Source organism: Hippocampus guttulatus, chromosome 6 (genome assembly GCF_054856545.1).
Source record: "Hippocampus guttulatus isolate MCC_2025c chromosome 6, RoL_Hgut_1.0, whole genome shotgun sequence".
Classification (NCBI taxonomy): Eukaryota; Metazoa; Chordata; class Actinopteri; order Syngnathiformes; family Syngnathidae; genus Hippocampus; species Hippocampus guttulatus.
Window position 1 is genome coordinate 13356191 of NC_141266.1, and position 15547 is coordinate 13371737.

Genomic DNA, 15547 nt, shown 5'->3' on the forward strand with positions numbered 1-15547 from the left:
GACATTACTGGCATAGTTGTTTCCTTTTCGCCCCAGGGCGGCGGAGGGAGTGAGCACGAGGGTTGAGTGAGCTGCCTCACGTTGTCTACCAGACTGATTTACTGTCCTGTCGTGTTTGAAGTCGGACAGGCGGAATTCACTTGGCTTCGCTTCTTTGTGATCACTCCTCCCAGATTATAGCCCAGGTGAGGCTCCTCACCATCAAGCACAGGATATAGGAAGTTACTCGCTCTCATACCCTCTGGATATTGCCCCTGAAGTGTCAGCATATTTATCACTGTGCTGGTGTGTCAGTGTGTCAAACCCAAGCCTCAGTGACTTGCTGGACACAACCACCGACTAACTTGAATTTATGTCATTAGCAGCTAACGAAGAAATAAAATATACCCGGGTTGTGAAAACAGCCTGGAGCAATGATCCTTTCCCACAGCCAGACAGCACAGCGCGGGCCTGGCGTCAACACTTTTTTTTTCCTCCCCCATCAATCCCACTCAGCACACAAGCCAATACTTGAGCTGCATAGTGTAGCATAAAAATGCTTTTTGACAGCCAGGAACAGTCAACAAAATTTGTCGATCTTTTCTATTAACTGTTTGTCACCCAGTTTCACTTTGCCTTTACGGTTCGCATGTCTGGCTCACAGTTCTGAAGTTTGGGTTTGCAATCTCGGCATCCAGCCTTCTCTGTGGAATTTGCATGTTCACACCTGGCTTTGTGTTTGCTTTGTTTCTTTGTTTGCTTTGTGTGGTGAATTAGTGTGAGTTTTACAGAAACCTTTATGGATTTTGCCAAGAGCTTCTTCCCATATTCCAAAAACATTCATCTTTACACAAAAAAATGTGGGATTGTTTATCCAACCCATTCGCTGTGGATTTTGAGCAGATTAGATGTTTTTTACGAGGTTGGGTTAATTATTCTGGCTCAGTAGATTGGTTTGAAGATTAGATTTTGGGCAGACTGAAGACCTGAAACTAATCGTCATTTTTGAGGTTTGTGCCCTGAAGTTAAAGTAAATGTAATGTCTTAGAAAACATTAGTGGCAGCTGCATGGATCCGTGCGTAACACCACTAACTTTCGACAGCGGGAATGGGGGTTCAAAGCCCACAGAAATCGGGTGGGTTGCGCCAGGAAGGTCATCTGGTGTACAAACTGCCAAATACTGTATATCATATGAGTGATTTACTGATTTACTCTGGCCACCCATGACAAGGCAAATTGAATTTAATTTAATAACATTTGATTTACAGTATATATGCAGTATATATATATACATACATATATATAAACTGATTCTAATAATCAGCTCATTATTTTTATGAAATAAAGTTGAAGCTCTTCACATTCTGATTTGTTCCCGTCATTGATATGAAACTTAAAAGGATTTGGAAGGTGACTCATTTTTTTCCAAACACACTGCGATTATTCTGCACACAACTATATGCCGTCCCACGTAATCAGGCGCAAGCACACACCATGCTCAAGCCAAAGTGATGTTGGCACGATACAGCTGATTAGAGTCAATCAGCACCAAGTGAAAGCAACACTTTCCCCTCCAAAATGTTGACACAGGTCTGGAATTTCTTCCCCCGGCGCATCAGTTAATGGCGTGGGCATGTTGTGGGCAAATAGCAGCTTGATTGTGAGTAGAATGAGATAGAGTTGATCTACAGAGTCACAAGGCAGACTATAATCAGCACCTCTAAAAGTTCAATAGGATGCAGACATCGCAAGAGGTGATTGGGGCAGACGCTGAAAGGTAGCTGATGCATCCCGAGAACAAAGCACCCTTTAAATGTGACATTTGGATTCCAAACAATGACAAGACCTGATATTTGGCTTTGATTGCACTGCAAAGTACATCTGCAAGCGTAAATAGTCGACTGTGTTTTGTGTTGGAGTGTGAGAACAAGCTTCTCAAAATGTTCCTGTGTACTGCTGAGATGAATAACACATCACTTTGGAGTATCATTTATCTACTCGGTCAAATAGTGAATCGTTTTTTTTTCTCCTAAATACAATGCTTTGCGCAACGGGAAACACAATAAAGTAACAGTGAGTAGGTCAGGGGTCAGACTCAACAAGGACAATTCAAATTTAATATGCAAAAAAGGGCTTACATTCTACAATAAGTGGATACCTGCTGTGAAATAAACTTTAGGTTATTAACATGTGTCAGATAAGAGACTTTCAAGTGTCTTTGGAGGACTAAATCATCACTATTGTCATTTTTGCATTTCAATGGCCTTCTTAAGTTCTGAAGTTGTCATTGTTTTTATTTAAGACTCAGGTCTTTACTATTTGTATTCGTTGGGTTTACCATTGTGGGGGAAATCAGAAGAAGCCAATCTTTCAATGTGGGATGCTGTCTGGGAGCGTTGTGAGCTGAAAAGGGCTGTTACGTCTTCCCCATTCAAAGACTGACTTCAAGGGGAAGCAAAATGACAGCACGAGCTTGATGTCACTATGGAGCCTCAGATGTGGAACCGCATAAACATTTGTACAATTGCATGAAACTTCTCATCGGGGCTTTGATGTGACAAATTATTGACTGCACACGCTACTAAACTTCGCCAGTGAAATGCTCAATAGTGGTCAATGCATGTATATATTTATGCTCGTAATATCACTTGATAAGGTGCTATCCAAATACATTTTTGCTTGCTTTATTTTCATAACATTTTACATTTTTTTTATTCTCATAAATTTCCAACTTTAGAATTTTTTTACCATGATTTGCCTCATTTTTATTGTAGAATTATGACTCTTTTCTGAAAAAAACAGTCTCATAATATTTGCACTTTGTTTTTATTTTCAGCTTGTCTCGATTCCTTTGGATGACAGAAATGTTGTCTTGCAAAAATTGAGTTCAAACAGCACCTCCAAAGTGGATCCATCAATCCATTCATCCTGTTGCAATACAAACATGGTAAATATGCAACAGACATAATGTGCTGACTTAGGCTATTGTACAATACAATACAAAGCATTAGAAAAAATGACTGCAAATATTGGACAATTTTATGCAAAAGCTCTGTTGTGATTCCCTACATCATTGTTTGACATGTAACACATTCTTGGCCAAGTGGTGTGTGGTCATCCTCATCAGCATCCACCCTGTGGATGAACTTACTGTGGCTTGACAAATCTTTAAGGCAAGTTCTTGAGGCGGAAGCGAGTCCCAAATTGAATTACATGCACAATTGTCAGCCACTGAGGGGGGCCATCACTAATTAAAACCATGTGATTGATGACAGCGATGCTTGATGCCAAAGGAGGATAAATCACTCTCCCGGTCACTTTGCTGCATTGGATCCTAACCCCACACTTCAATTTCAACACTTAGTCAGCCGAGGGGAACAAACGGTTGAAGCATGGCTTGTTTGGAGTAGAATGTGGTTGGTCACTGTTTACTCTTTTTCCACATGACCCAACAAATGCATCTTTCCAGAAGTATAAAATACTTTGACCGATTAAAAGGAAAGCTGTCCATCCAAGGTCAGCACTTAGTGAGCAATCATTGACTAATAGCTTTTTATTACGTGCCACAGAAAATTGCATTGCCTGACGGGTTAGAGTTCGGCGTGGCAATAGACAGTCTGTACTCTGTAAGGAATAGAGTTTTGGAGCTCGTGAGGTGCTAGTGCATGTGGCTTTTGGCTACTGTCAAGGCTGAAGTCGTGCAGCGGCCTTATCGCTCATTACCATTCACCATTAATTATGCCTTAAAGCAGCGGTCTCCAACCTTTTTTGCATATTAAGACATATTTCGAAAAAAAAAAGTCTAATGACTAAAATACCATTCACCATCATGATGAATGTAATTGTTAGAAATTAGATGGAACCCTGCGCTTCTTTCTCTGCATTGAGCAGGCCACTGTCATCTTGTTTGTGTTTAATAGCATAATGTGAAGCATTTCTCTCTTTCTCCGCGTGTTTGCCACCTACATTCCAAAAACATCCACGGTAGGTTGATTGACACGCTAAATTGTCCATAATTGTTAAAGTGAGTTAGAATGGATGTTTGTCATTATGTGCCCTGCGATTGGCTGGCAATCGGTTCAGCGTGTACTTTGCCTCTCCCAATGACAGCTGGGGTAGGCTCCAGCACAACTGTGACCCTTGTGAGGATAATTGGTAAAGAGAATGAATGGATGGATGCATTTTTCAATAATAATCAATAAATTATATTTGATTTGAACAGAATCACTTTTGGGGAACAATCCAGGCTTCCTGTTGGCACCCAAGTCAAATACACGAAGTGAACTGTAATCCATTCTAATGTTAGCACGCGTTACAAGTGGACTATCAATATGGTTTAATAATGTGGCCGGGAAGGGTTTCACACTCTCCAACTGCATACAAGTCAGATCCTGCCGATGGGTTAGTTGTGTTCAAAGGACCAATTAGTGGGTCCTACCTTAGCCTCAAGCAAAAGAACCCTGGGTGGGGGTGGCGGTGATGGGGCCCATCCACCTGAGAAGTGCACTGCTCTCCCCACTGGGCTTTAATTGGGAAGATAAGGGCGGATGGTTGTTTCAGAGGCTTTTACCATTACATAGGACCTCATTGTGGCTGCTGACCGTTTGATCTTAAAATAATTTACTTAATGATCTCACTGCGGGAGCAATTGGTCCTGCTCGATTAGTCTGCAGGGTCTAATGGGACTGCGAGAGAAGGAGGAGGGCGTGGGGAGGGAATAAGGAGTGGCACAGTAAGGACTAAATGAATCTGCTGTGTAACCTTGGGGAGGTGCACTTTTTGCATAAATTCAAATGGGAAATTGTGACAGCGTTACAGCCAAGGTTTATAAATGTGCAAGTTATTGCAGCTTTTTAACCATCCAAAGCAGCAGGAAGACGAATGTACTTTTGGGGTCTAATTTATGGTAAATATTTTGATATATGAACCATGTGCCTTATATCACTGAACTGTGAACCTATGGCAATGTTTGTATGTTTAATATCCCATTGGGTGTGCAGTGCCTTTTTAGCTACTAAACTATAGACAAATTTGCACTTTCTTAATGAGGTCTCTCTCTCTCTCGCTCGCTGTACATACACACACACACACACACACATATATATATATATGTGTGTGTGTGTGTATACGTACATGTATAATATACCCACTATAAACGAACCAAATTTAAACTCTACGACTTTACTCTTTGCGAAGGGAACATTTCATGTTTTGAATTTTGCCAAGGACACTTGAATTCTGACATTTCAGCCATCAAAGCCGCAATTTACATTTATATACCCACAACCGGAGTGAGAATAAGCAGTACAGAAAATGGATATATAGGTGGATAGTATAGTTCCTTTTACATTTTGCCATATTCTGTGATTTCAGTTAGCCTAGAACAGGGGTCACCACACGAAGCTGTCTGCAGGTCTGTTGTTAAAGTAGTTCACCAGTGATGGGAATATTGTCATTTCCCAGAAACGTTGTATTCGTGATCGTTTGAAAATGCAAACTGTGGCAGAGATATAATAAATAAAATGCTGTGTTTTAATCTTGATTTGTTTCCCAATTATTGTGAGAAATGCGAGAAAACATGCTCATAGAAATAACGGCGATACATGTATCGTGATATGAAAATTGCCAAGATATTGTCGTCGTCATGTTAATGATATTAAAAGCAGCACATCTCTGTAAAAACGTTACTTTTCACCCACTTCAGCCGAACTCAGCTTTGTGAATTACATGGACCATGATAATTTGCGCTACTGCGTTATTGGCTAAGCCTTTTTCTTTGTCAATGCTGTTATGTACAAAAACACAATATTATGCTTTTTTAATATTATGTTTTATTTGCTTGTTATTGTGAGTTTTTATACAGTATGGTGAGCTTTATTACATCGCTAACCCCACCACAATATCATGAGAATGATCATATTTTGAGGTTCATGTTGTGTTAACATCGTTTTGTGGCCATTTGGAACTTTTTCGTCCCTTAAAGCTTACAACATTAAGGATATGAATTACAAGGAGACCATTTGACTGTTTTACACTACTTTCGCCTTAACTATTTTTTCAACATTACAAGAGAGGAATAACTGCAAAAATTCTCAATTTTGGGGGGGGTGGGGGGGTTGAACTTCATTATTTTTGCCTTGTGTGGTCATGTGTAAACATGTTTAAAAAAAGCTAATATCAGCCCGTTAAATCGATTGGATTCTAATAATAACACCATTAAAGGTAACATGAGCAAATGTGTTATTTCAGAAGTGTGTATCAAACGAGTTGCTTAAAGGGCATTAATCAGTCCACAAGAAGTAGCTCTGTGCTGCAAAAAGGTTGGTGACCCCTGAATGTTATGTGACTTTGCATGCATTTTCAGCATCAATTTAATCTAGAACTACAGCAGCTTATTTGAGACTAAAAATGGTACGTAACGTACTTAAAGCCGAGTTGAAAAGGTCACTGCAAAGCTTTCCTGACCTCTGGGTCTAAATTACCAGTGAGAAAAGTGAAGGGGGTTGGTTGTAAATGCCACCATTTGGACATAAGAGAGTTCCAGTCAGGTACATTTCAGCTATTTACTGTAAGGTAAAAGTATTAAGGAGGTGGGGGGGAGAAAGAGAGAGAGAGAGAGAGAGAGAGAGAGAGAGAGAGAGAGAGAGAGAGAGAGAGAGAGAGAGAGAGAGAGAGATGACAACTGTTACAAAATCAATGGGAAAGCCTGTGAGAGCACATGAAATTGCCGTTAACATGCCTCAACAGAAACGGTGCCCACTTGCAGAGCAATACAAAATGTTTGAATGTGGTTTTATTGATGGGACAATGCGGTATCATGTTTAACGATGGGCTACATCTGTTCCAAGTTGGAAAAGTTTGCCTCAGGTTGTGAAGGAAGTCTGTTTTGACAACAAACCTACAAGACAGACACATGTATGAATTGTAACATATTATGAGACAATGAGCCGAATATTGGCTTTCGGAGCGAGGGCAGTGATCCAGTTCGCTCTCATGGTTTGATGCTGAGGCTTTGACTGTGACATGGCCAAAGGTCGACCTATTCACCTTCCAGAGGTCCTTAACTGCGCACTTGACAGTAATGAATAGTCACAGCGCATTTGGTTCATTTTATGAGCTGTGCTCAAGCAAACTATTTGTTTTTTTGTTCTTCTTAAAAGGACATGCTGTGTCAAAGCGGGCAAAGTTTTTATTTATAAGTCTATAACTCTTTAAATGCACATCTTTGCACATTCTGCAAGGTCTCTGTTGAATTCGAAATAATTATTGAACTACCTTCTTCCCCAGTGAATGGCTGTAATCCTTGCGCCAAGCGCTGCATATTAAAACTTTTTACATAAGCTCCAAACCACGTGTGATCCTCTTGCCTGTGGGGCTCGCACCACAGGAGCATAAATCATACATTGCGAGCAGAATGTGTCATTGGCATTCCATGTAGCTCATGCACAGTTTAGGAAAGCAAAAGGGCACACACACAAGCCTGAGTACCAAGAAACGGCCTATGAGGCTCCCTTGACAGTTGTTTCAAACGGTACCGGACTGACACAAGCCCTTGGGATATTCCTCCCAACAAACTGTATGTTCCATGCGAACAGGTACAAATTATCTTCTCAATAAAATGGAAATCGCCGAAAGCATCCTCGGGTGTCTTCATTATCTGGTTGCGTTGTAGATGAATGTGCTTTCAACTGCATGAAGCTATGATGATCAATTTAGGGAGATTATCTTACCCTGTAGGAGAATTGTGCTTAACATACATTATGTAAAACAGCATCTTCGAATTTTAACCTCTCTACAGATTAACATTGCGGAGAGGACATGAGGACATACATGATTTGTCAATTTATACAATCCATCTAGACTGTATGAAAAGTCATTTTTTTGATATGCACAAAAAGAAGGTCCAAATCTATCCTTGCCTCGCACTAGTCAAAACATTAATGAGATGAATTTACATTTATGGAGTGAATTATCACGGAAGTACACTATATGAGAAATAAAGGGCCCAGCACAGGTTAAGACTGATTGACAGCAGCATTGTCTGGCTAGGTTGCACTTCATTTGGAAGAGCCCATGGTGACCCCTCGGCATTATGGCCAAGGGAGGGGGGCAGTGCCAGTCTCTCAGGATGTTGATTAAGTGGGATCAACCAAGCCCTCACACACAAGTGGCCTGGACGTCCTCAGGGGAGACGTGCCTAACGGCCTCGACCTGGACTTCCTCCACAACAACGCCCACACCTTCCCACTTTAAAGGCATTAGACAAACACAAAAACCCATTACAGACATGTAGGACAAGTTTCAGACGACTTCGTGTGTCATATCATGGCGCATATATATATATATATATATATATATATATATATATATATTTATTTATTTGTTTTTCACAGTTTTCTTAGGCAGCCATTACAGCAATATCAATCAATAGGTAGCTAGAGGTATAATGCATGGCGAATGCTTTTTAATATGTACGGTATGTTTGAGAGATAATTTAACAATGGGGATTGAAGAACAATTGTTAGGTAATGGGGGCTCTTAAAGCTTTTGTTTGACTACAGAGGAGGCACTAAAAACAAGCCTTTCAAGATAAGCGGCCCGGCTGTTGTATTGAGTCTTTGCTACTCCCCCAGGACAGCATATCCATCACCAGATGCCCTCGGGTGTGGGCGAACAAATTTGTACCTTCTGGGGCTTACATCACACCTCAGGAGCATTAGCACTCACCAGTGGGATTTCTGTGTGATCTGACACAGATATCCAACTGTCAGATCAGAGCAATCCTGTTTTTTTCTTTTTTTTAATACTTGTTGAATGTTAATTCACAACAGGTTGCAGTGCCACCCCCATCTAACTACACTTTTGGGCTATTATTTGCCACCAGCGGATAATAACTATTGTGCAAAAACTATTGTGTGTCAATGTGTGTGTGTGTGTGTGTGTGTGTGTGTGTGTGCGCGCGCGCGTGTGTGTGTGTGTGTGTGTGTGTGTTTCCAGAGACAGCTTATGAAGAAATGACTGACAAGATATTATTATTTTGTCAGCGTGAACAACTACTACAGAGGGGAGGTCACAAAACAATAGGAGTTTGCTCCCCTCATTAGGGCAGCCACAATTTTGAATTTTGAATAATAATAACAATAATAATAATAACAAGAATAATAAGAAGAGTCTTTTACTTTTATTTTTCTCTCTTTAATCTGTATGTTCCAAATTCTCATGCAATTTCTCCCCAACCTCCTGTGGTCCAATTGAGCCAAAAGAGAAAAGCTAGTGCCCTCTACAGGAAAATATGGGAACTACAGTAAAGCGCTGATCAGTGAAAACAGTCATATAGACGTGTATAGCTCTATATAAGATCCAAACATGAGAATAGAGGATGAAAGTGGTCGAAGAAAAAAGTGCTTCTCTTTTAATTTAAGAAAAGCATGCATCTTAGGCCACAAGGTCAAGTTGCAATTTCGCTATTATTGATTCATCTGTTTTCTGGAGCCCTGTTCATTAAACTGAGCTGGAGCTGGAGTAAACTGGCTTTGGATGAGAAAAGGGATAGCCCTTGGACCGGTCGTCGAATAGACAACCATTCACATGCCCACCTACAGTATATGGATAATTGATAGTGTTGAAATAGTCTAACATGAATGTTTTTGGGATGTATGAGGAAGCTGGATTAAACCCATGCATGCATCTGAAGAGCATGCAAACTGCATATAAGGCTAAATTTGAACCTCAGACCACAGTAATATGAGTCATATGTGCAAACCGATCCAACACCTTAAAAAGCAATTTCCACTCGCCTCGTATTTTTGTGTCACAGATTCGAGTCACACACATGCATGTAATGAGACCTCAGATAACATATACACTGCTGTACTTCAGATAGCCTACAACTGGCAACAAATGTATTTTCTGTGCAAAATATTTGGCATTTAAGACTGATGATGAATTGAATTAAACGGCAATATCCAATTTGTAGCTGTTTTTAGGACCATGTCCTGGCATCGACAAGACTATTAAGAAAAGTAAACTTTCATGGTCAGATACTGATGAGCTGCTTTAATTTGATAAATGTGATTTTGTGTCAAAACCAAATGACAAATTGTTCAATCACAATTCTCACCCATCCGTCCATCCATTTGCTGAACCGCTTTGTCCTCCCTAGGGTCGCGTCGTGTGCTGGAGCCTATCCCAGCTGTCTTCGGGCAGTATGCGGGGGACCCCTGAATTGGTTGCCAGCCAATCGCAGGGCACAGAGAGACGAACAACGATCCGCTCTCACACTCACACCTAGGGACAATTTGGATTGTTCAATCAGTCTGTCATGCGTGTTTTTGGAATGTGAGAGGAAACCAAAGGACCCGAAGAAAACCCACGCAGGCCCGGGGAGAACATGCAAACTCCACATAGGGAGGCCGGAGCTGGAATTGAACCCGGTGCCTCTGCACTGTGAGGTCGATGCACTAACCACTGGTCAACCGAGCCGCCCTAACCCATCCAATAAATCAAACTTATTGTTCACAGTCAGGCAACATGTTCATTGAAAGACAGAAAATCATACAAGGTATTAGTCCCACAATGGGAACATTCGCATTATCAAGTTAAACCTAATGTGGCAAGCCGTTAATTATTGTTATTGGTATTATAAAATACTGGATAATTTTTTCTCCCAATGACCCAAATTGGTGCTTCATGAATGATGAGTGATAAACCTGGTTTTGTGAATTTTTTCTTTTCACATTGAGAGGAAATATATTGTATCTTAATGAAATGTAAACTCACATTGACTCACATTTTCAACCATTAACACCTGTCCTGATTTTACAGCAAAAACTGAATGTGTGGCATAAATTGGGAGCCATCTTCATCTTTACTGCTTCATTGCATTGCTTCCAACTTGTTATTAGCCCCATAGCAACAGGCTGTCAATCTGCCCCACAGGTGGTCCTAAATTGTTGGTGAAGTGAGCCAAAATGGCAATACCACCTGCAAACCTGAGCTGACTATCTGAGGTACTTCTCACTTTATATGAGCTTCGTCACTTGAATACCAGTGCAGTAAACGTAAAAGTGAATGCAACTTTGGTTTGATCCTCAAATGACCCACATAGAGCTACAATTATACACTATTGGGACACTTCATTCTGCGCTTGTGCAGCTAATGCGATCGATCGAATACAAAATTTGTATTTTTTAAATTTATAATAATGCAACTTCTTCATTGGCACTGAAAAAGGTATATTGAAATTTGAAATTTAACAATATATACAGTTAGCGAAATACATTACAGTATACTGTTTCGTTTGGCTACATTGGGACAGCAATTATCATTGAGAATTTCGGCCCCTTTTCGAGTGCTTGCTTTTTAGGCTCGGCTACCTCACAAGAGTCGACTATGTTGGCTCCCATATGGCTCTGCAATGTAAAAGTGGCTTCACTTAACTTATTACAACTTTGCAAACACGTTCGAATGTCTTTGCGGTTCGAAAGTACTGATAAAATGTAGGTTAGGTGCTAAAAACATGTTTGAACGAGTTTGCAAATACTTTCGAACAAGTTTGCCAGTCAAACACGTTTATTCCACGTTGGCAGTTTCAATCCTCAGTATAAAACAAATGACTTATTTAATAAACACATGTAGAATCTGCGGGCGGCCCTTTGGTCCACTGGTTAGCGTGTTGGCCTCACAGTGCAGACGTGCAGGGTCGATTCTGGCTGTTGCCTTGTTGTGTGGAGTTTGCATTTTGTCCCTGTGCCTGCGACGCAGGCCGTGCCTTGGTTTTCTCCGGGTCCTCCGGTTTCCTCCCACACTCCAAAAAGATGCGTGGCAGGCTGATTGAACACTCCAAATTGTCCCTAGGTGTGAGTGTGAGCACGGATGGTTGTTTATCTATGTGTGCTCTGTGATTGGCTGGCAACCAGTTCAGAGTGTACCTGCCTACTGCCCAAAGACAGCTGGGATAGGCACCAGCACGCCCGGGACCCTTGTGAGGATAGGCGGATCAGAAAATGGATGGATGGATGCAGAATATGCAGACTCGATATTTGTTATTTCACATACTCAGCGTGCTACAAAAATATTAACTGTAAATTGCAAAGGATAATCAAAAAGATACGATTTTTTGTGATGATGAACTGTTGTACGGACAGCAGCAGTTGCAGTCGACCTGCGGGTCCTTGCTGGTCTTTTCTTCTCTAACTTAAAGGGCAAACAGTATGCATATATTCCTAATGCAGGTTCTTTGTGGAGTCTGCTCTATATGAAATGTTAACTTTGCAAAGTCTGCACTCTGCCAACGAAATATCTCTTAACTTTAAAATGTATCAACATTTTACTGTGCTTTTGTGATGGGCTCCTCATTTGTTTTTTTTCCATAGCTGTCTATAGTCTCACTTGACATCTCTATCACTTTCTCTCGCACTCCTTCGCTGCGTTGAGTGCCTGCCTGTCTGGAACCTCGCCCTGTCTTTATGCTTTTCTTGTGGATACCGGCACCGCCACACAACTTGACCAATCAAATGCTGCTTTAACAGAAAAAAAGACAATGGGGGAGGGGTGGGGAACCCACACAACAAATCGGCTTTTAGATCGCTCACGATTGACACATCACAAGCAGCAATAGCTGCCCAATTCAGGAACGACCTCCAATCGGTGTTGGGCGTGCCTTCGGGCTACGAACAGTTCTCAGTCAACAGCCGACAAGTGGGGTCTGCAGGTACCCGGGTCGCTGCGGCTTCAGGAGCCGCTACGGGACCCAGTTGAAGGTTGCTAAACAGCAATAGCTGATCAACTTGAGCTTTGCAGGCGGGCGGTCAGTCAAGCCCCGCAGCAGACGCATGTAAAATGTCAACTCCGAAGTTGTTGGAGTGGAGAGATGCTAGTCTGCTTCCTGACTATACTGTGTGTGAGCCCACACCTTCACTCTCCTTGCGTGCCTGCATGTGTGATTTGTTTTTGTGTGTGATGCGCAACGCAACACAAACCAACCACCACGACAGACCGAGCTGGAATACAATCTTGCAAAAGTGACCGTTTGGTTTAATACGCACAGTTAAAAATCATTCAATGAATGCAAAAGAACCATCCGTCCAAATGGTGTGTTGAAATCATGCAATCTCATAAAACGTACCTATCGATTTTAATTCATGGTCTCTTCAACGAAGGTATGCGTGATCTGTTTGATTTACAATATTTAGCACCCCCCCTCCCCGATAGCGATTGGAGCAAATGATCACATTGTTTTTGTTTGTTCCGTGCAAACGTGATGACCCACACAACTCCCCATGGTGACAGACGGAGCCCCGAAACGTCATCGGCAGTGATTGAGGAGACTGTCCGCTGCTTGGCAACCACACGCTGAACCTCCCCGCTCGTGGACTTCAAGTCAGGATCGTCGACAAACGCGGGGAGTAAAACAAATCATTTAGGGGATATTTTTAAGGGTATAACGTGAGGGTTTTTTTCTTCTTCTCGAGTTTAGAGTCGTAAAGTGAGGTACTATGTCGGACGACGACGAAGGTGCGCCTTCCTTTCTTGACGACGTAAGAGTAAAGTTTGTCGAAGAGAAAGTTTGTAAATTCCTACAAATGCAGCCTCAAACGTGGGGTGAAGGTGCTGCCTGTCAAGACTTCCAAACGCTATTGGTAGAGCTTTTTGAAAAACACACTGCTGTTTATTTCTCTAAGACAAAGACTGGTGGCCTGGACGCTATCAATGAGGTATGCTTATAACAAACACAGTAATGACTCGCATAGCATTCGTGCTTGCAAAGATGAATTGCATTGAAATGGGTCATGTTTTTACTGCATCATTTTTCAAACGTAGACCCCGAGTTTTGTCAGAAACAAGATCATTTATATCACAAAGAAGCGACGTGCCCTCGTCCATTCAGAAAACTACAAGAAGATTCTGCTTTTTGGTGTCCTGGCTCCATGTCCAGTTCTGCAATTGTCAATCATAGTTGAACAGGTGATATCATAACATTCCCATCATTTTCTTAAGAATAAAAACAAAAACAAAACATGCTTAGTTATTGATGTCGTTGATTTTTACTTGGCTTGTGTTCTTCCAAGATATGTACCCCACTGCTGTCCAACAGTCTAAACCAGCACACATGGCCACAACTGTTGTCTGAGGACATTACTCGACATGCACAAAAGATATGCAATAAAACATCAGTTGTGCGAAGACGTGCTTTGGGGGAATCTGTCCTCGCTGTTCCACCTGATACTGACTGGATGGAAAATGTATCTAGTACTTTTAAAATGTAAGAGTACACAAATGTTATCAAGATAAGTTAATGGTGCAGGAGTATATTTAATGTATGCATGTATTTGTTTATTTATGTATTTTACCCAAATGTATGGTAGCTATGACAGGACACTGGCTCACAACATAGAGACCCAGGTGAGCAACTGGACCAATCTGATTCAGAGAATGTTGAAGGAGGATTCATCAGACGTACTTCTGACTGGCAATAATCCCGGGCCTGCTGCAGAGCTGGGGTTCTGGGCTTCCAGGAAGCGCAATATTCAGAGCATATATCAACAGGCATGCACCGATTAAATTGTCATCTTTATTTTCATCACCTGGAATTCCTTGCTATAGACGGTGTGTTTCCCTGTGTAGCTTCAGAGCCCTATTATCCAGAAGATGGCAGAGATGTTGGAGATGATGGAAAGCAGCTACCATCCTGTCATAAAGACACTGATTGGAAATGTATTTGATGGTAAGATTTTTTTTTTCCAAAAAAAACAATACACTAAATAATTATGCAAAGTTCAGACTGAAAGCCGAGACTTTTCCCTAGCCCTAACGCTTTTACAGATTTTTTTCCGATCATGGGGCTTTCATGTTTGTGTTTGATGTGTATACGTTTCCTTTTTTCTTCCTGTGCATTTTAGAGTAAATGTTTTAGATTTATTTGTTTTCAAATCTTTAAATTGTCTTGCCCCATCTTAACCTCTTTGAGCTGCTCCACCCCTACACTCCTGCTTGGTGCCTCAGGTCAGCTGACAAAAGCCTTCTGGATGTACTGAGGACAAAGCGGCGACTCCAAAAGGCAGAGCTTTTTTCGTGGCCGGTCCCTGTCGTTCGAATGAACTCCCTTTGAACATTAGGCAAACCTCATCGTCCATTTTAAAAACTCGTATTAAAACCCAAGAACCTTTAGCATTCTGCAAAAGATTGTGCACCCTTGAAATTTTCCAAGGAGATGAATCATTTAAACTAATATTGTGACTTTCTTTTCTCAAAAGCACTCCAAGAAGCAGAGGACATTGACCTCCATCTACAGCCACTGTGTGTTCATCTTTCTCAAATGGAAAATCAAGGTTTCCCAGATGTTGAAGCCTCCATACCTACACTGTTTCACCTGTTATTCCTGATCTGGACTAGCTGCCAACCATATCAAAGCCCAACACGAATTGTCGTCTTACTTCAGCAGCTCTGCAATCTGTTCATTGAACAGGTATGGCTCGTGATTTTACCATTGTAGTTGTTGTGCTAGTATTATATCGGCTCAGGGATGTTCCGATCAAGGTTTTAAGATGCCTATACCGATACTGATTT

At 41.4% G+C, this 15547-nt stretch overlaps 1 protein-coding gene across 1 annotated transcript in view; it reads left to right on the plus strand.

The window, feature by feature from the left end:
- Positions 1 to 14638: 14638 nt before the first annotated feature.
- Positions 14639 to 15547, plus strand: part of LOC147203581 (dynein axonemal heavy chain 11) — a 36913-nt gene continuing 36004 nt past the window's right edge. The window contains exons 1-2 of the mRNA XM_086113235.1: positions 14639 to 14705; positions 15235 to 15446. Coding sequence (XP_085969361.1) covers positions 14639 to 14705; positions 15235 to 15446 — 279 coding nt within the window. The remainder of the gene's footprint in view (positions 14706 to 15234; positions 15447 to 15547) is intronic.